This window comes from Microcaecilia unicolor, chromosome 5, assembly GCF_901765095.1.
Source record: "Microcaecilia unicolor chromosome 5, aMicUni1.1, whole genome shotgun sequence".
Taxonomy (NCBI): Eukaryota; Metazoa; Chordata; class Amphibia; order Gymnophiona; family Siphonopidae; genus Microcaecilia; species Microcaecilia unicolor.
Genome location: NC_044035.1, coordinates 5,302,936 through 5,325,341, shown reverse-complemented (window position 1 = coordinate 5,325,341; position 22,406 = coordinate 5,302,936). Strand labels below are relative to the sequence as shown.

Sequence of the window (22,406 nt, the reverse complement as noted above, 5' to 3'; positions counted from 1 at the left end):
TTCTTTCACTACTTTCTGCCAGCCGCCTGCCTGAACCTGACCCTGCTTTCGGTTAGTCGCCTGAATGAACCTGTTAGTCTGGACCTGACTGCTTACCGCTAGCTGTCTGCCTGAACCTGTTAGCCTGGACCTGACTGCTTTCTGCTAGTCACCTGTCTGAACCAGTTAGCCTGACCCTGACTCTGCCTCCGGCTAGCCGCCTGTCTGATCCTATAAGCTTAAACCTGTCTTTGTTTGCGGTTGCTGCATGCCACTATCACAGCCTGTACCTACTTCTGCCTTTCCTCATCCCTCTGCTACCATCAAAGCTCCGTTCCTGGTTACTGCTGCAGTCTAGCCCACATTCCTGATTTCTGTTCCTGGTAAGCTTGTCCAGTTCCGGGTTCCTGTTCCTGCACAGACCCTCTAGAAGTCCTGTCAGCCGCCAGAACCCAGGGGCTCAACCGCAGGTGAAGCACTGGGCTTTCCAACTTCCAATCCTAGAACAGAATCCACGTCCTTCTGGCCTGATTCCTCTGCTCTGGGAACAGCACAAGGGCTCACAACGGCTGTCACTGTGACATTTATCCTGCATTTTAATATGCTGTGCACTGATGTCTACCGTGGTAGTTAACTTTAATGTAGAAACCCTTTTTACATACAGCAGCCATTACCGGGCAGGTAAACGCTTATTAACCACACACTGCAGGCCCTGGTGGCTTGTTGCATTTGCTCCAGAGCATATACAGTGTGTGATCTTTCCTTAAGCAGGCTGGGTTAATGTGTCCTACAGCCATCCAGAATAGATTGTGGATTCCAGCCATCTGTAGCTGGTAATATGACATATAGTCTGTTCTTGGCCTGTGTAATTAAGTAGGAAATATTTTATTCTCAAGAGGGAACAAGAAAAGTGTTTTCTCTTCATTTTCGACGAGCAGTAGCATTCTTCATTTGTAGGGTTGAAAAGCACAATGATATCCAAATGTATCATACTGCAGGGAATTCTACCATCATTTATGCATATTGTAGATATACTTTTTAAAATGTGATTCCAAAGAGCTTCATGCAGGGCTTCCTAAATCTTGCTTGGGGATCCCTACATCCAGTTGGATTTTCAGACTATCCTCAATGAATATGCATGACATGAATTTTTGCATGCATTAGAGTACATATGCAAATTCATCTCATGCGTATTCATTGTGAATATCCTGAAAAACTGACTGGCTGTAGGATCCCAGGATGGGTTTGGTGAACCCCGACTTAATGGTTGCCTTGCTTAAATGAGTGCTTTATACCCAAGATTCCTGTTAATTTGGTCTCCTCTCTGCAATCTGTCCTGACCAGGTATTGATTAACTTGGTAGACCAGACTGGAAGGGAGAAGATTATTGGAGACGCATTTCTGCGACAAGTGTTGCTGTTAAATAACCCAAACCTTACCTATGTGACCTTTGATTTTCACGAGCATTGGTAAGAAGCATTTGTATTAAAGCAAATTGTTAATGTCTCACAACCTGCTTGAAAATGTGATAGTCCCCCTTTTATGTTTTAGGTTCACTTGAGAAAGGAGGGACTGTCGACCTTAGTCTATTCCAAATAAAATAAAGGAGCCAATATGACACGTTAATGTTTTATACTTTAAACATCACCATGAATTGTACCTGACATCCAGGACTAATTGTGTCAACAAAACTATGTAAGCCACTTTGAGCCTGCAAATAGGTGGGAAAAGGTGGGATACAAATGCAATAAATAATAGATACACTGATAAGTACATGCGATGATTGTTTTTTTTCTTGACCATGTCCAATTTTAGGTTTCCTTTGCTCTGTAACTTTTTTTTTTTTTTGTAGAAATTTTCTTACCTCCCTTACTGGTTAAAAAGAAGTTAGATTTTCAAATGTAAGGTGAACTGCTTTACATCAGTGCTGGAGAAAGTGGGACATAATTGTACGGGTTGTCTTCATCTTTGAAGGGATGGATGGTGTAGGATCAGAGATAAGAGATTGTGTGTGTGGGGGAGTCGTTGTCTCTGGAGTTGGGAATCAGGGCATGGGTCATCTTTGGGTTGGGTGTGGGGGAGTCTTCGGGGGGGGGGGGGGGGAAATCATATAAAAAAAAAAAGAAAGGCATACTCATGGACAGTATTCCTGAAGAACGAGCTAAGCATTCTGCTGTTTCTCAGAACCAGCATCCAAGTTCCTGCATTGCTTTTGCTTAAATGTTTTCCCACACTGCATCAGGGTAGAATAGCTAATTTTCCCACCTATTTGCAGGCTCAATGTGGCTTACAATTATGCGGTTATGCCATTTCCGGGATGAGAAATATAGAGTGGTGGTGCATTAAAGTTCATATCTAATAGAGTCAAGTATCCTTAATACCATAGATTTTCATATGCTGTGTAGTACTGGTGTCTAACTTGAGGTTTTGTGCAGGGTTAGCTTTTGTTCAAAACCCTTTTCTCTATCATGTACCCAAAACATTTTGCGCAGACGTTGCACTAACTACATGCTTCAGTCTGAACTGGCTTCCCTTATCATCCTCATCATTAGCTTGGAAAGAGTTTTGGACAAATTTCTGGATGAAAGTTCATAAAAAAATTATTTGCCTAGTAGACTTGGGAGAGCCATTGTTTATCCCCTGGAAATGAGATCTTGGGATCCTTTTGATACTTGGAATCTGGACTTTCTGCAATTGGACAGGATGCTGGGTTCAGTGGATTTTCTTATGTTCTTAATCCTTAGCTAATACATTTGAAATATTTATTGTTCTTAGCAGAGTTAAAGAATATTATGCTGTACACATTAGAAATAACTGCAGTCCAACATAATCCATCTGTCTTTTCATATTCTGGAGGTATAATTCTTGTTTTTTGTTTGTTTTTGTAGCCGAGGGATGAAATTTGAAAATGTCCAAACACTGACGGATGCAATCAGTGACATTATCATGGACATGAAATGGTGTTGGTAGGTATTGCTGTACATTTTAGACACTGGTTTGAAGCAGAATGGTTGGGGGGATACCTTGTCTTAATCTTTTTTTTTTTCCAAGGAATAAACTGTAATCTTTTATAGAAAGTAATATTAGTATATGACACATCAGTTCCAGTGACTACCCCCAATTCTGTTCTGACTTAAATACCAATCTCCCATCCTTCTCTTTCCATCTCTCCTTAATTTTATCCCTCCTTACCCTTTCTCCCAAATTACACTATCCTATCCTGTCTACCCTCTTTTATCCTAGTCATATATTATCTAGCTCAACTTATCATACACTACTAAGCCCAACTTTACATTGTTTTACTACTGTTTTATTAAAATTCTATTAACTTTGTATTTCAAATTACTATGTAAGCCGCATTGAGCCTGCATTGTGTGGGAAAGCGCGGGGTACAAATGTAATAATAATAATAGATTAAAAGCAGATAAGGGGGGGTGGGGGGGGGAAGAGTTCACATGGTGAGCTCCCAGAGCATCCTTACATTATCATACTGGGCAGTGGTGTACTGGTAAATGTTTAACAACAGGCTCTCTCCCCGGTCCACCTCTGCGCCCCCCCCCCCCAAATTGCAGAGCAGGTTATAGCCGGGGATAGAGCCTGGGGGGGGGGCAATCTAATTCATGTTTAATGTGGGATAAAATGCCATAAATAAGTAAATAAAAATAAACTTTTAATGTTGAGCACCTGATTCTCAAAGTGAACATATTCCAAACACTATAATGAAAATAAAACGATCTTTTCTACCTTTGTTGTCTGGTGACTTTGTTTTTCTGATCATGCTGGCCAAGTATCCGATTCTGCTGCTATCTGTCCTCTTAACTCCGTTTCCAGGGCTTCCTTTCCATTTATTTCTTTTCTTTCCTCCTTTCTTCTTCATTTCTGGTCCTCCACAGACTTGACTGTCCAGTGGATCCAGCTTCAACCTATTTTCTCCATCCATTTGCAGTTATTCTCCTCTCTTCCTTTTCCCTCTTCTCATCTCATTCCTCACTCTTCCCTCCCTCCCATCCATGTCCAGCATTTCTTCTCTCTCCCTTCCCTCTCCTCCATCCATGTCCAGCAACCCTCCTCTCCCCCCTGCCCTGCCCTCCAAGCACCCATGTCCAGCAGCAACCCTCCTCTCTCCTCCATCCTCCCATGTCCAGCGACCCTCCTCTCCCCCCCTCCACTGCATCCACCCATGTCCAGCAACCCTCCTCTCCCCTCCATCCACCCATGTCCAGCAACCCTCGTCTCCCCCTGCCATCCCCTCCATGATCCACCCATGTCCAGCAACCCTCCTCTCCCCTCCATCCACCCATGTCCAGCAACCTTCGTCTCCCTCTGCCATCCCCTCCATGATCCACCCATGTCCAGCAACCCTCCTCTCCCCTCCATCCACCCATGTCCAGCGACCCTCCTATCCCCCCTGCCCTGCATCCACCCATGTCCAGCGACCCTCCTCTCCCCCCTGCCCTGCATCCACCCATGTCCAGCAACCCTCCTCTCCTCTCCCCCTGCCCTCCATCCACCATGTCCAGCAACCCTCCTCTCCTCTCCCCCTGCCCTCCATCCACCATGTCCAGCAACCCTCCTCTCCTCCCTGCCCTCCATGCTCCATCCACCCATGTCCAGCAACCCTCCTCTCCCCTCCATCCACCCATATCCAGCGACCCTCCTCTCCCCCCCTGCCCTGCATCCACCCATGTCCAGCGACCCTCCTCTCCTCTCCCCTGCCCTCCATCCACCCATGCCCAGCAACCCTCCTCTCCTCTCCCCTACCCTCCATCCACCCATGCCCAGCAACCCTCCTCTCCTCTCCCCTGCCCTCCATCCACCCATGCCCAGCAACCCTCCTCTCCTCTCCCCTGCCCTCCATCCACCCATGCCCAGCAACCCTCCTCTCCTCTCCCCTGCCCTCCATCCACCTATGCCCAGCAACCCTCCTCTCCTCCCTGCCCTCCATGCTCCGTCCACCCATGTCCAGCGACCCTCCTCTCCCCCCTCCACTGCATCCACCCATGTCCAGCAACCCTCGTCTCCCCCTGCCATCCCCTCCTTGATCCACCCATGTCCAGCAACCCTCGTCTCCCCCTGCCATCCACCCATGTCCAGCGACCCTCCTCTCCCCCCTGCCATGCATCCACCCATGTCCAGCGACCCTCCTCTCCCCCTGCCATGCATCCACCCATGTCCAGCGACCCTCCTCTCCCCCCTGCCATGCATCCACCCATGTCCAGCGACCCTCCTCTCCCCTGCCCTCCATCCACCATGTCCAGCGACCCTCCTCTCCTCCCTGCCCTCCATCCACCCATGTCCAGCGACCCTCCTCTCCCCCTCCACTGCATCCACCCATGTCCAGCAACCCTCCTCTCCCCCTGCCCTCCATCCACCCATGTCCAGCTATCCTCCTCTCCCCCTGCCCTCCATCCACCCATGTCCAGCTATCCTCCTCTCCTCTCCCCTGCCCTCCAACCACCATGTCCAGCAACCCTCCTCTCCTCCCTGCCCTCCATGCTCCATCCACCCATGTCCAGCGACCCTCCTCTCCCCCCTCCACTGCATCCACCCATGTCCAGCAACCCTCCTCTCCCCCTGCCCTCCATCCACCCATGTCCAGCTATCCTCCTCTCCCCCTGCCCTCCATCCACCCATGTCCAGCTATCCTCCTCTCCTCTCCCCTGCCCTCCAACCACCCATGCCCAGCAACCCTCCTCTCCCCTGCCCCCATCCACCATGTCCAGCAACCCTCCTCTCCTCCCTGCCCTCCATGCTCCATCCACCCATGTCCAGCGACCCTCCTCTCCCCCCTCCACTGCATCCACCCATGTCCAGCAACCCTCGTCTTCCCCCTGCTCTCCTCCCCTCCAATCGCCTTCTTCCAGCCCCCCCCCACCGCTGCCCCGGTCGTCCATCATCCGTCTTCCCTGTGCTCCCCGACAGACCTGGTTTCCTTCCTGCGCCGCTGCTTGCCTTTAAAAATTTTATTTTCCTTCGAAGCGCGCTGGCGTTGAAGGGAAGGCAGCAGGCTTAGCTCGGTTTCAGCCTTCCATTCCCTTCCCTCGCATCATGGCTCCGCCCTCGCGCAAACGGAAATACGTCAGAAGAGGGCGGAGCCATGATGCGAGGGAAGGGAACGGAAGGCTGAAACCGAGCTAAGCCTGCTGCCTTCCCTTCCCTTCCCGAGCTAAGCCAGCGCGCCTCGAAGGAAAGTTAAAATTTTGAAAGGCAAGCAGCGGCGCAGGAAGGAAACCAGGTCTGTCAGGGAGCACAGGGAAGACGGATGATGGACGACCGGGGCGGGGGTGGGGGGGGGGGAGCAGAGGCGAGCCGGCTCGCACTGGCCAACAACCGGCTCGCAAGATGCCAGTAAATTTAACAAGCGGCTCTTGCGAGCCGGCTCCAGCACACCACTGATACTGGGTTATCATCAGTGGATAAATTCTGCATCCTTGATGGACAAATATCTCAACAAACCAGCGGCAAATATGACTACTGAAGGAGGGAAAAAGGATAAGGAAAATTCTTTATTTATTTATTGCATTTGTATCCCACATTTTCCCAACTCTTTGCAGGCTCAATGTGGCTAACAATACATCATGAATGGTGGAAATATCATTAGAAAATGTACATTTAGTATTATGGAAGTATCTTAGTTAACATGATTATGAAAAAAAGAAAAGAACATGATAATAGTATAACAAGCAGATATTATAAGACATTTCAGAATATATGTGAAGGAGTTGTGTGTGTTCACGTTTGTTGATCTTTGTGGCCTGCACCACCTAATCCGGAATCCTAATGGTGACGAGAGGCGTAAAAGAAGGGAAAGTGCAAGATAACTTGCTAAGCCACATTAAAGAGATTGTTGTCACTGCCTTGGATAACAGCCTCTCGGATATAAAACAATTGAGCAGTGGCAGCTCAGGGAGTAATTAAGAGAAGATCCCACACAGTTCAGGAAAACACCTTTATTGTCAACTAGTAAAAAAAAAGCCCCGTTTCTGATGCAAATGAAACGGGGGGCTAGCAATGTTTTCTTCTGTGTGCATGTGGGAGTGTGTGTGTCCCTGCCCTCTGGCCTCTCTCCCCTCCCCCCTCTGACTCCTTCACTGTTACAGAGCCAGCGATTTGATTTCGAAAGCCCCGTTTCTGATGCAAATGAAACGGGGGGCTAGCAATGTTTTCTTCTGTGTGCATGTGGGAGTGTGTGTGTCCCTGCCCTCTGGCCTCTCTCCCCTCCCCCCTCTGTCCTTCACTGTTACAGAGCCAGCGATTTGATTTCGTGCTCTGCTGTTTTCCTTCACTGACTGTGTTACAGAGAGGGCGGGGCAGACACTCATAGGGAAACCGGATATCTCGCCCCCTTCACACTTCCGGCTGGAGGCTTCATAGAACGTTGGTGTTGCCTTTTATATAGAGAGATAAGGGTTTTTTTCCTGGCCTCTCATCTATGTGGGACAGTGCCGTAGCGAGGGCGGCTGGCACCCGGGGGCGGGTCGCCGCCGCGCACCCTCCCCCCCACGGGTGCAGCACGGCACCCCCTCTCCGGCGCGCGCACCCTCCCCCCCCCCCGCCGGAACGCATTGTAGCTTACTTTGGCAGCGAGGGGCGGGCGGGAGGGCCGATCCGCCCCCGAGCCTACGTCGCTGGGAGCTGCGTCTGCTCCATTGGTTCCTTGCTCTCTCTGCCCCGGAACAGGAAGTAACCTGTTCCGGGGCAGAGGGAGCAAGGACCCAACGGAGACGACACCCCCCCCAGCGGCGTGCACCTGGGGCGGACCACCACCACCCCCCCTTCCTACGCCACTGATGTGGGATCTTCTGTTAATTTCTCCTGGAGCTGCCACTTGGGCAGAATGGATGGACCATGAATGTCTTTAGCTGCTGTTCGTTTACTATTTTACTAGGGCAGTAAATATGGCTTCTCTATGCAGGTTAAGAGACAAAGACAAATGGGGTTCACACTCTCCACAGGAACGGAACACAAGGGCAAAGGGGTGGAAAGGAAACTTTTTTTGCATTTGTTCCGGCAGCATGTTAAAAAGCTTGTCAAGATATCTAAATGTTCCATCAATCAATTAATATATTACTGAACACCAATAGATTGACCCCTGAAGAAGGCTGTTCTAGCCGAAACACGGACCGTGTTGGGTCTGAATAAAGGGTTTTTTCGGAGCATCTTACCCTTGTGTGGCTGACTGATCATTTGATTTTGGGTCCTTTCCACCCCTTTACTGTTGTGTTTATTTATTTATTGCATTTGTATCCCACATTTTCCCACCTATTTGCGGGCTCAGTGTGGCTTACAATACATTGTGAATGATGGAAATACAATTTGTTACAGTACGATTATGGGTTACATTGTGAAGAGTTATGGAAAGACAAAGTCAAAACATCATTTGGGGAATAGAACAATGGAATGTAACAATGGGGAAATGATAGGGCAATAAACAATAGCAAGAGAACATTAGGGTATACAATTTTATCTGTGGGTAGAGTTTTAAGTGTGGTGAAAATAAGGGGGGAGAGAATTCAGAAGAGAGTGTATTGATGCATTTCTATTAGTGTGTATGGACTTCATGAGTTTTAATCCTTGCAATAATTTTTTCTCAAAGAGATGACTTTTCAATAGTTTGCGGAATAGTTGTTCTCTATGCAGGTTGCCACAGCCTGAACCAGTGTCTCCCATTTAAGTTAATGGAACTTATTGGAATTTTTTTTTTTTTTTAAAGGGTCGACCAAGCTGGGGTGATTTGTAAACAGGAAGGTGTTTTCCGAGTAAACTGCATGGACTGCCTAGACAGAACGAATGTAGTGCAAGCCGCAATAGCAAGAGTAGTGATGGAGCAGCAGGTGAGTAAGAGCAGCAGTGTCCTATCAAGAGCAGCAGTGCATGAATGTGGAGCATCAGCAGACTCGTCTTTTTTTTTTTAACCTCTGCCAAGGGACATGCTGTATGCACTTAAAAGGACAGTTTAGTATTATCTGCTGGATTCTGTAACACGCACCAAGAGACTGCGCTGAAATCCAGGCATATTCTGTAACAACATAGTCTGAACATCATGGACTCCTGGGCAAACTCATCCCAACTGAACACCGAAAAAAACACATTGCCTCATCCTCTCCTCTCCATATAACAAATACAAACCCACAACCATAAATACTCCAGGACATACCCTCCCTACCTCAGACACTTTGAAAATTCTCGGTGTCACACTCGATCGCAACCTTACCCTCGAGTGCCAAGTTAACTCTGTAACAAAGAAAATGTTCTATTCAATGTGGAAGCTCAAGCGATTAAAACCTTTCTTCCCAAGAGCAACTTTTCGATACCTAATACAATCAATGGTCCTAAGCCATGCAGATTATTGCAATGGAATCTATGCGGGCTGCAAAGAACAACTCATTAAAAAAAACTTCAGACCGCCCAAAATACAGCAGCCAGGCTGATATTCAGCAAAACACGCTTCGAAAGTGCCAAACCCCTCTGAGAAAAGTTGCATTGGCTCCCAATCAAAGAACAGATCATCTTCAAAATCTGCACCTTAGTCCACAAAATCATGTACGGCATAGTCCCAGGATACATGACAAACCTTATAGACTTACCAATAAGAAACAAAGTCAGATCGTCAAGATCCTACCTAAACCTACACTACCCAAATTGCAAAGGATTGAAATACAAAACAACTTACGCAGCTGGCTTCTCCTACATGAGCGCACAACTATGGAATGGGCTCCCAAAAGCTGTGAAAACAATCCACGACCACTTGAACTCCAGGAAATCACTAAAAACCAACCTCTTCAAAAAGGCCTACCCGAACGATCCCCACGTAACCCTCTTCACCTACCAACACAGCATGACTATGATCGAACAGGACAACATGCAATCTTCATCCATTCCGACCCTCCACTTATACCTCACACGATACTATAAAACTTTATATTTGTTATCCACCGACTGGGCAAGCGCCTTTGATGGTACTATGTAAGCCACATCGAGCCTGCAAATAGGTGAGAAAATGTGGGGTACAAATGCAACAAATAAATATATTATTATTATTATTTATTGTATTTGTACCCCACATTATCCCACCTTTTTGCAGGCTCAATGTGGCTTACAGAGTATGGAAATGAGAACGTCATTACATGATCTAAGAAAACAGTTGATCGATCATACGCTGAGGTGAAAGAGGAATTTAGGTAGAAGGTGTTAGGTAAGGTTGTGAAAGAGGTGTTTTGGTGTACTTGGGTGGTTTAAGGAATGATTTGTTTCGTTGAGGGTGACTTTTGTAGGCTCTGTTGAAGAGATGCGTTTTCAAAGCTTTGCGAAAGCTGGTTAGATTGATCATGGTTTTTAGGGCCTTGGGTAGTGCGTTCCAAAACTGTGTACTTTTGTACTCAAAGGTGGTAGCATACGCCTGTTTGTACTTCATTCCTTTACAGCTGGGAAAGTTCAGGTTGAGGAATTTGCTGGCCGATCTTTTGGCATTCCTGGGCGGTAGGTCCACTAAGTTTAGCATATAGAGTGGGGCATCTGCGTGAATGATTTTGTGTACAGTTGTGCAGATCTTGAACTCAATTCGTTCCTTAAGCGGGAGCCAATGTAGTTTTTCTCTGAGGGGTTTCGCACTTTCGTATTTAGGTGTTCCAAAAATGAGTCTGGCTGCGGTGTTCTGGGCTATTTGGAGTTTTTTGGTGGTCTGTTCTTTGCAGCCCGCGTATAGAGCGTTACAGTAGTCCAAGTGGCTTAATACCAATGAATGTACTAGGGTGCGGAAAATGTTTCTTGGGAAAAAAGGTTTTATTCTTTTGAGTTTCCACATCGATTGGAACATTTTTTTCTTTGTGTTCTTCGCGTGGGTGTCGAGAGTGAGGTTTTGATCAATAGTGACTCCAAGGATTTTCAGATTTTCTGAGATAGGGAGTGTGCAGTAGGGTGTGGTTATTGTGGGGTATTTGTTTGTATTGTATTGTGAGGGGAGAACTAGACACTGAGTTTTTTCTGCGTTGAGTTTTAGCTTGAATGAGTCCGCCCAAAAGTGCATGGTCTGGAAACTCTGGTTGATCTCGTTTGTTATTTCGTTTAAGTCACTTTTGAACGGGATATGGATCGTAACATCATCGGCATATATGTAAGGGTTAAGGTTTTGATTGGCTAGGAGTTTGGCTAATGGTATCATCATTAGGTTGAAGATAGTTGGAGAGAGGGGGGATCCTTGAGGAACTCCGCATTCTGGTCTCCAAGGTGGCGATCTGTCCGTGTTCGTTGTTACTTGGTAGGATCTGGTGGTGAGGAATCCTTCAAACCATTTGAGAACTGGGCCTCCGATTCTGAAGTACTCTAGTAGGTGTAATAGTATTTCATGATCCACCATGTCGAAGGCACTGGACATGTCGAATTGCAGTATGAGTATGTTCTTGCCGGTTGTGATCGTTTTTTTTTAATGTGTTCATTGCCAACACTAGTACAGTTTCAGTGCTATGATTTGATCAAAATCCTGATTGAGACTCGTGTAGAATTGAGTGTTTGGTCAGGTATTCTATGAGTTGTTTCGTCACTATGCCTTCCATCAGTTTTGTTGCGAGTGGGATAGAAGTGACTGGTCGGTAGTTGGTCAAGTCCATAGTGCTTTTCTTGGCATCTTTAGGCAGTGGAGTGAGTAGGATGTTTCCATTTTCCGTGGGGAAGAGTCCATTTATGAGTCTATAGTTTACTTGGTTCGTGAAGTCTTGTTTGAATTGTTTGGGTGCAGATCTTATTAGGCTGGTAGGGCAAATGTCAAGTTTGCATTGAGATTTGGCATATTTAATGAGCCAGTGTGTGAGTTCATTTATTGAAATCAGGTCTAAATTGGTCCATGATCGATCGGCTGGGTATTCCCCAGGATTTGGGTCTAAGCATTCAAGGAAGCTTGTATACTCAATGGTATTGTTTGGTATCATATATATATAGTAAAGCCCTTTCTTCCTATTGTGTTTGTGAGTAAGCAGCTTGAGTAGTCGGGCCACAACTGTTTCTCTGACCTTGTTTCATAACACCTGTATTGAATCGCAGCTGAAGAAATTGGGAGTGATGCCTCCAGAGCAACCTTTGCCAATGAAGTGCTACAGGATCTACCAGGTGATGTGGGCTAATAACGGAGACTCCATAAGCAGACAGTATGCAGGAACTGCTGCGTTAAAGGTAAAATAAATAAAATAAAATACTATTACCCTAATCTGTTACAGAAAATGTAAATGGAAGAGAGTTGCATAGCCAGAGTGGTTAAAAATGCAAAGTGGCCTAGTGGTTAGGGTGGTGGACTTTGGTCCTGGGGAACTGAGTTCAATTCCCACCTCAGGCACAGGCAGCTCCCTTGTGACTCTGGGCAAGTCACTTAACCCTCCATTGCCCCATGTAAGCCGCATTGAGCCTACCATGAGTGGGAAAGCGCGGGATACAAATGTAATTAAAAAAAAAAAAGTGAATGATCTGTGTCTGCATTACCACATGGCTTTGTAAAAAAAAAAAAGGGGGGGGGGGTAGTGATATCCCTCTAGGAGTAAAGTTTACACTGAGAAACTTCTCTGCGGAGGTGGAGATGGCATTTATACAACTGAAGACCAGTCTATACTCAGATTTAAAAAAGCCCAGACCCTGAATGTTAGGGGGGGGGGGGGGGGGACGGAGTTGCGGGATAACATAAAATCTATAAACTTTGAAGTACTGGACTGGTTATTCTGATTTGCTTCATACGGGCTCAAGTGCAGTATGATGGGTTCATTTTGTTTGTTTTGGGAGTATCACCACGCATTGTATTAGCTGTTAGACGCATTACTAAAGATGTGCGTTCTGTAATATGACCTGCAGGAAGTGCTCTGTATCAGACTTTGTGTATTACTTTTCAATAAACACTTCATAAAAAAAAAAAAAAAAAAAAGCCCAGACCCTTGTTATGGTTATCATAACTTCTAACTGGTCAAATATCGATCAATTGTTGGCATAGAGAAACTTTGTGATATGCTTAGTTTACTTGCAAAATTCTGCACTGTTTATTTCTTGCCAGTGCCGTAGCGAGGGCTAATGGCACCCGGGGCGGGTCGCCGTTGCGAACACCCCCCCCCCCGGGTGCAGCACGGCGCGACCCCCTCCTCTGCGACGCGACCCCCCCCCCCCCCAGGACCGCATTCTTACCTGCGGGAGGGCCGATCCGCCCCCGAGTGCACGTCACTCGGAGCTGCGTCTGCCCCGCTGGTTCCCTGCTCTCTCTGCCCCGGAACAGGAAGTAACCTGTTCCGGGGCAGAGGGAGCAGGGAACCAGCGGGGCCGGCACCCCCCTGAGCGCGTGCACCCGGGGCGGACCGCCCCTCCCGCCCCCCCTTCCTACGCCACTGTTTCTTGCATTTTTGCACAGAATTTCCCCGTCCTAAAGCTCAAAACTTCCTCCTATTACCCTCTTCAAGCTCTTGCTTTCCCCACCCTCCCCAATGGCACATTCAGATTTCTCTGCTCCCCCTTTCCCCACAGAGATTGCATGCCAGGAGCAGGAGGAAGTGAACCAGTGCACTTCGGGTCACTTTCTCCTCTGTCATCTTAGACCAGACTGTTTAAACCACAGGACCCCCCCCCCCCCCCCCCCCCCCCCCCCCCCCCCGCAGTTCATGTAAACAGTCTGGTCTAAGCTGAAGAGGAGGAGGAAGTGACCCAATGTGCAGCGGTTCCTCCTCCTCCTCCTGCCATACAGTCTCTGTTGGGGGAGAGGGGAGAGAGACCCAGTGCCAGAATTCTGGGCATTGCGCAGTTGGTGCATAATTCCTCCAGGACTATTATGTATTACTTCAGTAACGCATGAAAAAGTGTAATTGTAGTCAGATTAGTTGAATGTGAAATGCTGATTCTCATAACCTTTGTAACAGGGAGACTTTACAAGGACAGGTGAAAGGAAACTGGCAGGGGTGATGAAAGATGGTGTCAACTCTGCAAATAGATACTACTTGAATCGTTTCAGGGATGCATATAGACAGGCAGTTATAGGTAAGTAAGTAACCGACAGGGTAATAATGTAGGGGTGGACTGACAGCGATCTGTATTGAGAAATTGTTTTCTATAACAAAGTCTGATTATTTTTTCTGTGGGTTTTTTCTGTTGTTTCTTTTTAGGGATATACCTTGAAAAAGCCCTGCTGGCGAAACACATGTCGGTGTATAGTCCTATTTTTTCAGCTTCAAAATAACTTATTTAAGCTGTTGTATAACTCTGTTTTTCAGCTGATATTAATGTATAATAAGCCAACAAAATGAAATATATAACATCTCTTTCTGGATATAGAAGTCTTTTATACAAATTCATAAAATAAAAAAATATATATATATACGATAAGAAAGGTTATGAACCCTGTAACCACACACTAAATAATGTGATGGTGATTTGCAACGGATTCTGGGTTTACCTCTGAAGGTTTAATGAAAATAATATTCAGTAATAATCAACTGAGTCGTGCATTTTTCACGGATATTATATTACTGATAATCTACCTCAACAAAGTGGGCACCATATCGAATCTCAAATCAGACTTAGACATCATATGTGTTCCAGGGCAGCTACCTAGTGGGTATGATAGAGATATGTATAGCTGAAGTATCTTGTAGTGACTGAGAACACGTTCAGCTGCTGTTCTGACTATCCAATGTCAGGTCCCATGAGCCTACCACTCACCATCAGCTGTATGCCTCATAGTTTGGGATGTCAAGACTCAGAGTAGAGCAAGGATGGCATGTGAGTGTGCTAAGTTGTTCCTGCCGTGGGGGGGGGGGGGGGGGGTCCACTTGACCACCGGGGTGGCTGCCTTCAGGAGTGTGCTTGGGACCCTGCAGCTCGGGGGATGCAGAGGCAAACCGGCTTGCCCTTCCTTAACAACCGACTCGTAAAATGTCACAAAAATTAACAACCAGCTTGTGCAAGCCGGCTCCAGCACACCTCTGATGTTCTAAAGCCTTTGTATCGCTCCATGGTGTGACCACACGTCGAATGTTGTGTTCAGTTCTGGTCACTGCATCTCAAAAAAGATATAGTGGAATTAGAAAAGGTACAGAGAAGGGCAGCAAAAATGATAAAAGGGATGGGACGACTTCCCTATGAGGAAAGACTGAAGCGGCTACAGCTCTTCAGCTTGGAGAAAAATCAGCTGAGGGGAGATATGAAAGAGGTCTATAAAATAATGAGTGGAGTGAAACGGATAGACGTGAATCGTTTGTTTACTCTTTCCAAAAATACTAGAACTGGGGGCATGCAATGAAGCTACAAAATAGTAAATTTAAAACGAATCAGAGAAAGTTTTTCTTCACTCAATATGTAATTAAACTCTGGAATTCGTTGCCAGAGACTCTGGTAAAGGCGTTTAGCTTAGTTAGGATGGCTTCCTAAAGGAAAAGTCCATAGACCATTATTAAAATGGACTTGTGGAAAATCCACTGTTTATTTCTAGGATAAGCAGCATAAAGCAGTATTGTACTTTTTTGGGATCTTGCCATGTACTTGAGACCTGGATTGGCCACTGTTGGAAACAGGATGCTGGGCTCGATGGGCCTCCGGTCTGTCCCAGTATGGCAATACTTATGTCCTTCTGTTTCACCCATCTTTCCATTCCACACCACTTTTCTATGCTGTCTCAATACCCTGGACAATCTAACACCCCCTTAAAGATACTGCCATTGTCACACAATCCCTGAATCCCTACTTATTCCCAATCCCACCATCTCCAGTTTAAGTGCCCTCACTCCTACCCAGTTCCCTGAATCCCTACCTAGTTTCAACCCTGAAAGTCTTTTTTCTAAAGCCGAACTTTTGCCTCCTCTCGGTCTCACCTTCTGTAGCAAGACCACTGCACTAAATTTATCCTCTCTCCCTCACCCCATCTCTTTCAGCCCCCATCACATGCTTCCCACCCTTATGTATGCATAGCCTCTCTTTTTCCCCTTTCAACACACCTCCCCCCACCAATTCCGCTTTTAAAACTTAAAACTTCTCAACCAGTAGTAAGAGTTGGCAGAAAGATAGAGCCTGGGTAGGGTTGGATGGGACCCTCAGGATGTCTTCTCCTCCTCTTCTGTAGGAGGTGTTTGTGGGGGGGGGGGGGGTGGAGCAGGACCCCACATTTCTGGACCAGGCTGGCAGCAGTGATCATGGCTTACAGGGAATGGAGCAGGATGCAGCAATTCCAGCCAGACTGGATGCGGTGGTGCTGGTGGGAGGGAGGGAGGGAGGGGAAAAGCAGACCTGTAACATTTTCAGCTTGAGCTGGGCAGTAACAGGGATCATTTTCTTTTCACAGAGAGAGTGGTAGATACTTGGAATTCCCTCCCGGGGGAGGTGGTGGAGATGAAAATGGTAACAGAATTCAAACATGTGTGGGATAAACATAAAGGAATCCTGTTCAGAAGGAATGGATCTTCAGGAGCTTAGCTGAGATTGGGTGGCAGAGCCGGTAGTGGGAGGCGGGGACAGTGCTGGGCAGACTTATACGGTCTGTGCCAGAACCGGTGGTGAGAGGTGGGACTGGTGGTTGGGGGACGGGTCTAGTGCTGGGCAGACTTATACGGTCTGTGCCCTGAAAAAAACAGGTACAAATCAAGGTAAGGAATGCACAAAAAGTGGCACATATGAGTTTAGCTTGTTGGGCAGACTGGATGGACCATGCAGGTCTTTTTCTGCCATCATCTACTATGTTACTATGTTACTATTAGGGGTTGGGAGGAAGCTGACTTAGGGAGTATTTATGAGGATTTCACGTACCTGGCTCCCCGCTTTGTACATTCCTTAGCTATGTGGTTTTTAAGGAAAACATGGGCTTGTTGTCTGTCATATTTTTACTGACACATCTCCCAGCTCTTGGGAATCACTGGGTTAGAACAACCCTATATATGTTGTCAAATGCAATGGTTACATCAAAGAAAATGGAAAGAAATAGCTTCATTTGATTCTGATGTTAGGAACCAGTCATCAAACAGTGAAACAAGTAGGATTTTAGTCTTGTAAAGACACCAAAAAATTACTACTACTACTATTAAACATTTCTATAGCGCTATTAGACTTACGCAGCGCTGTACAAATTAACATGAAAAGACAGTCCCTGCTCAACAGAGCTTACAATCTAAATTGGACAGACGAACAGACAGCTAGGGGTGGGGAAATTGAAGTGGTAGGGGTGATAAGTGAGGGTGTTGAGTAAGAGAGTCATGGTTAGGAGTCGAAAGCAGTAGCAAAGAGGTGGGCTTTAAGCCTAGACTTGAAGACAGCCAGAGACTGAGCCTGACGTATTGGCTCAGGGAGTCTATTCCAGGCATAGGGAGCAGCGACAGGAGACATTTACCCAGCGAACGGAGTTCACGGGGAGGAGTGTAGGGAGAGATGAGAGCGGAAAGGTACTGAGGAACTGCGGTGATTTAACCAGAGCTGACATTGTGATGTCATAATGCCTCAGTCCACCAATGCCTAAGAGCCAACCTCATCAGTGATGTCACAATGGCATGACTGTCCTATACTTGGCTCATACTACTACTAATTAAACATTTCTATAGCGCTACTAGACTTACGCAGCGCTGTACAAATCAACATGAAAAGACAGTCCCTGCTCAACAGAGCTTACAATCTAAATTGGACAGACGAACAGACAGCTATGGGTGGGGAAATTGCAGTGGTTGGGGTGATAAGTGAGGGCGTTGAGTAAGAGAGTCATGGTTAGGAGTAGCAAAGAGGTGGGCTTTAAGCCTAGACTTGAAGACAGCCAGAGACTGAGCCTGCCGTACCGGCTCAGGGAGTATTCCAGGCATAGGGAGCAGCGAGATAGAAGGAACGGAGCCGGGAGTTAGCAGTGGGGGAGAAGGGGGACGACAGGAGACATTTACCCAGCGAACAGAGTTCACGGGGAGGAGTGTAGGGAGAGATGAGAGCGGAAAGGTACTGAGGAGTTGGGTTGATTTAACCAGAGCTGACATTGTGATGTCATAATGCCTCAGTCCACCAATGCCTAAGAGCCAACCTCATCAGTGATGTCACAATGGCTTGACTGTCCTATACTTGGCACAAAGCAGTGATTTAACCAGAGCTGACATTGTGATGTCATAATGCCTCAGTCCACCAATGCCTAAGAGCCAACCTCATCAGTGATGTCACAATGGCTTGACTGTCCTATACTTGGCACAAAGCAGTGATTTAACCAGAGCTGACATTGTGATGTCATAATGCCTCAGTCCACCAATGCCTAAGAGCCAACCTCATCAGTGATGTCACAATGGCTTGACTGCCCTATACTTGGCTCATACTACTACTATTAAACATTTCTATAGCGCTACTAGACTTACGCAGCGCTGTACAAATGAACATGAAAAGACAGTCCCTGCTCAACAGAGCTTACAATCTAAATTGGACAGACGAACAGACAGCTAGGGGTGGGGAAATTGCAGTGGTTGGGGTGATAAGTGAGGGTGTTGAGTAAGAGAGTCATGGTTAGGAGTCGAAAGCAGTAGCAAAGAGGTGGGCTTTAAGCCTAGACTTGAAGACAGCTTCAAAGTGATTCCCACCTGTCTTGACCAAAAATGTACTATTCATGGTGACTCTGTTCAGGTTACTCTAGTGCTTTCTTAGAAGCCTGATGCAGTGATATGACAATAGGGTAACTGCTCTTTTCTCCTTCATTCCTTCCTTTCCTCTTGCTCACTGCCTTGAGAACTGATTTTCAGAGGTCTTTAAATTCTCTGTTAATGTTGGGATGAAGCTGCCCAATCATTTGCTGCGAGTATTTGAGTACGCTTCAGGAACACCAAGAAGAAAGAAGAAAATTACGACTTGGCTTTTAAAATTGTAATTGTGCTTTCTTTGTGATACCTCAAAGACTCATGATTGAACCATAATTCACCATTATTTACTTAACAATCGGAGCATTTTCTCCCTATACTGTATTGGTTAATTTTATTATGTCATTCATGTTCAATATGTGATACCTATTGTATGTTTTTCCCTTTGTTACTTGACTGTTCACTTTATCATCCATGTTATATATCTATTACCAATTGTATCTTTACTCTGAAATGGCATAAGTCATGACAGAAACTTGTAAGCCACATTGAGCCTGCAAATAGTTGGGAAAATGTGAAATATAAATGCAATAAATAAATAAATACCTGGGTACCTTTTTTTAGAATCGTTTTGAGAGCCTACCCTTTGTGGCAGATACTCCTTATACCTTGAGTGTGGGGTATGAGATACTTGTTAGATACATTTCTGGATGATGACAGTGCAGCTCATTTTCAAAGCACATGGATGTCTCAAAATTGCAAAGCACATGGATGTCTCAAAATTGCAAAAAAGGTGTCTGTCTGCCAAAAACTTCCAAATTGCGATTTTGGAATGGCAGAATTTGAACACCCTACACTGCAGTTTGCCCAGATAGCAAGGGGGGGGCATGTTGAGTGTGTTTTGGGCAGGACTAGGGAGCAGGGGCGTAGCCAGACCCACAATTTTGGGTGGGCCTGGGCCCAAGATGGATGGGCAGAAGAACTCCACTTTGTCCCACAAGTGATTTGGTCTCTCTCTTTCTCACCTGCATACCATATGGTCTGTCATACATTCTCCCCCCCCCCCCCCCCCCCCCGCATACCTTTTAAATAGCAGATTTTCACCGGCAGCGAGCAGCAAGTAATACACACTGCTCATGTTGGCCCCACTTCCTTCCCTCTGATGCAACTTCCTATTTCCGCATAGACGAGAATACATCAGAGGGAAGGCTGTGGGGCTTGTGTGAGCAGTATGTATTAGTCGCTGCTCGCTGCAGGTGAAGATCTGCTATTTACAAGGTATGCAGGAGGGACAGTTGTTGGGAGTTTTCGGCTGATGGGGCTTGGGAATCCCTGCCAGCCACATCATAGGTGTGCTACTAGTGGGTGGGCCTGAGCTCAAAGTGGGTGGGCCTGGGCTCACCCTTGGCTACGCCACTGCTAGGGAGGACCCAAAATTAGAACCTCCAACACTGATTATCGAACAGGAAGAAACGTCCAAGCTTAAAAAGGATGTTTTTATTTAGACCTGTTTCAGTCATGTCCAGGGTAAAAAAGGTACTCTGATGAGCACTGATCACTGGAAGGAATTAAGGCATATGACCCCTCATGCATCCCCCAGTAGTTGCTACCCCCTCCCTCTCCCTTGAAAGTGAAACTGGAAAGGAATACCGAGCTCTACGACTGCATCAGGTATTATGGGCATTCGGAACAAAGCAGAAAACAGGTCTGAGGAGTAGCTTCACTGTCTTTTTTTCTATGTTTGTGCAGCGCTGCGTATGCCTTGTAGCGCTATAGAAATGCTAAATAGTAGTAGTAGTAGCTTAATGATTAGTGCAGTGGACTGTAAGCCAGGCGACTCAGGTTCAATTCTAACTTCAATGCTTTTTTTATTTGTTTTGTTTTTTTTCTTTAAATTGTGAGCCCTCCAGAAACAGACATATACCTATTTTACTTAAAAATTTGACACCTGCCTGCCTGAAGGCTATTGAGTTGGTATACAATCATGTACAGTAGGTATTTCTATGTTCCTGGATGGCTCAGCATTTAAAATAAGAGCTGTAAAGGGACATTGTCTTGCCTTGGTATTGCAGCCTGCTCACGTAATTACCACAGACTGCAGAAAGAATGAAATAATGCAGATTCTTTTAGATTCGTATTGGGTGAATGAAACTCTTTATTCAAATGGAGAGTGTATAAATCATTATTGCTTCAGTCTGTACAATGATTAAGAAATATACACACTGACTAAATCAAATTAGGAGATATGCACATGAATTAAACCTTCTAATTAAAAGAAAGCTATAAAACAGATACATATATACATACATCACTGGTCAGAAAGCTCGGGCTCTTATCAGCCGGGAGGTCCGTTGCGGCGAAAGCTCAGAGTCTCATTAACCAGGAACATGCCTTCTGCACGACACATCTGCCCACAGATGAACCTTGGAGCTTCACTGCAAGGGGGCCCCCTTTTATTAGGCTCTGAGCTCATCTTCAGAGCTAAGGAAAGTTACAGAAAGCTTCTATGGAAAATCACAGAATGCTTACGTCCGTGGTCACATGCTTTCCCAAGTCCAGGTGGCCAAGCTGGGCCTGGGAAAGAAGTGCCATCCTCCCCTTTGCATACCAAATTAGTTAGAGCTATGTCTTATCTTCTGCAGACATGAACTTGGGTGCCCTGGTTTACAGTCCACTGCACTGACCACTAGGTTGCTCCTCTGCTCTGCAAGGATGTTTGTGTGGCCATTTCTGTAAAAATGCTGCCAGATGTCCTTTTCCCTGGATTTTTGGTGTTCATAATTTGAATGTTTGTTTGTAAAATGGCTTTTCAATTTGGATTTTTGAACAGGAAACCCCCATAATGGCTGTGAGATGGACTTTTTTTTTGGATGTTAAAAGCAAGACATTCCAATTCTGACTTGGATGTCCTTTCGAAAATGCCGCTCAGAAGGTTGACCAAAGTAATTCTAAAGATGATTCATTGAGCTGCTTCAAGTTTGGTAGATAATTTATTTCTGTAACTAAAGTATAAGATTCTGATTCTGTTAATTCTATCTTTGTTCACTAGATTTGATGCAAGGGATTCCTGTAACGGAAGATCTTTATTCCATCTTCACCAAAGAGAAAGAACATGAGGCATTACACAAGGAAAACCAGAGAAGTCATCAGGAACTGATTAGCCAACTTCTACAGAACTACATGAAAATGCTTCTTCCTGAGGACGAAAAGTTCCATGGGGGATGGGCACTTATCGACTGTGATCCAAGGTTTGTCTGAGTGAGAACCTGTTACCTTGCTAGTACTTAGATGTTCAGCCCGTAAAAATGGGCTAGTATAGGAAGGGGGGGGGGGGGGTTGAAAGGCCCCGCACCCTGCCGCCGAGTTCGCCGTCGCCACCCACCTTGCACCCGGTCGGGCCCTCGCTCCGCTATTGAAACAGCGAGGGCACGCAGCACACAGCTCTACTGCTGAGCTGCCGTGGCCTTCCTTCTTCTTCTCTGCCTGTGTCCCGCCCTCGTGTGATGTAACGTCGTCGAGGGCGGGACACAGGCAGAGAAGAAGAAGGAAGGCCGACGGCAGCTCAGCAGAGCTGTGTGCTGCGTGCCCTCGCTGTTTCAATAGCGGAGCGAGGGCCCGACCGGGTGGAAGGTGGGTGGTGGCGGCGACTCCGGGTGGGGGGAGCGTTAGCGACGGTGGTGTCCCTCGCAAATGCACAGTAGAGACCCTCTCTGTTCTGCCCCCGTCATCACGTATTGACACGGGGGCGGGGCAGAGAGGGTCTCTACTGCGCATTTGCGAGTGAGTACGACACTCGCCATTTATATATATTGATTCTTCACTGAGGGGTTCTGCTGCCCCTTACAAGCAGGCACAAGGTAGCTCATGGAGATGCCCTCTTTTCCACCTCTGGGC

The 22,406-nt window shown here is 46.5% G+C and overlaps 1 protein-coding gene across 2 annotated transcripts in view; it reads left to right on the top strand.

Annotated features, from left to right (window-relative positions):
• INPP5F (inositol polyphosphate-5-phosphatase F) overlaps nucleotides 1-22,406 on the top strand; it is a 182,596-nt gene that overhangs the window by 127,893 nt on the left and 32,297 nt on the right. The window contains exons 10-15 of one of the 2 annotated variants that reach the window (XM_030202612.1): nucleotides 1,324-1,448; nucleotides 2,868-2,945; nucleotides 8,693-8,813; nucleotides 12,016-12,144; nucleotides 13,857-13,974; nucleotides 21,562-21,760. In XM_030202612.1, the coding sequence (XP_030058472.1) occupies nucleotides 1,324-1,448; nucleotides 2,868-2,945; nucleotides 8,693-8,813; nucleotides 12,016-12,144; nucleotides 13,857-13,974; nucleotides 21,562-21,760 (770 nt within the window). The remainder of the gene's footprint in view (nucleotides 1-1,323; nucleotides 1,449-2,867; nucleotides 2,946-8,692; nucleotides 8,814-12,015; nucleotides 12,145-13,856; nucleotides 13,975-21,561; nucleotides 21,761-22,406) is intronic. The other variant, XM_030202613.1, reaches the window with a different exon arrangement.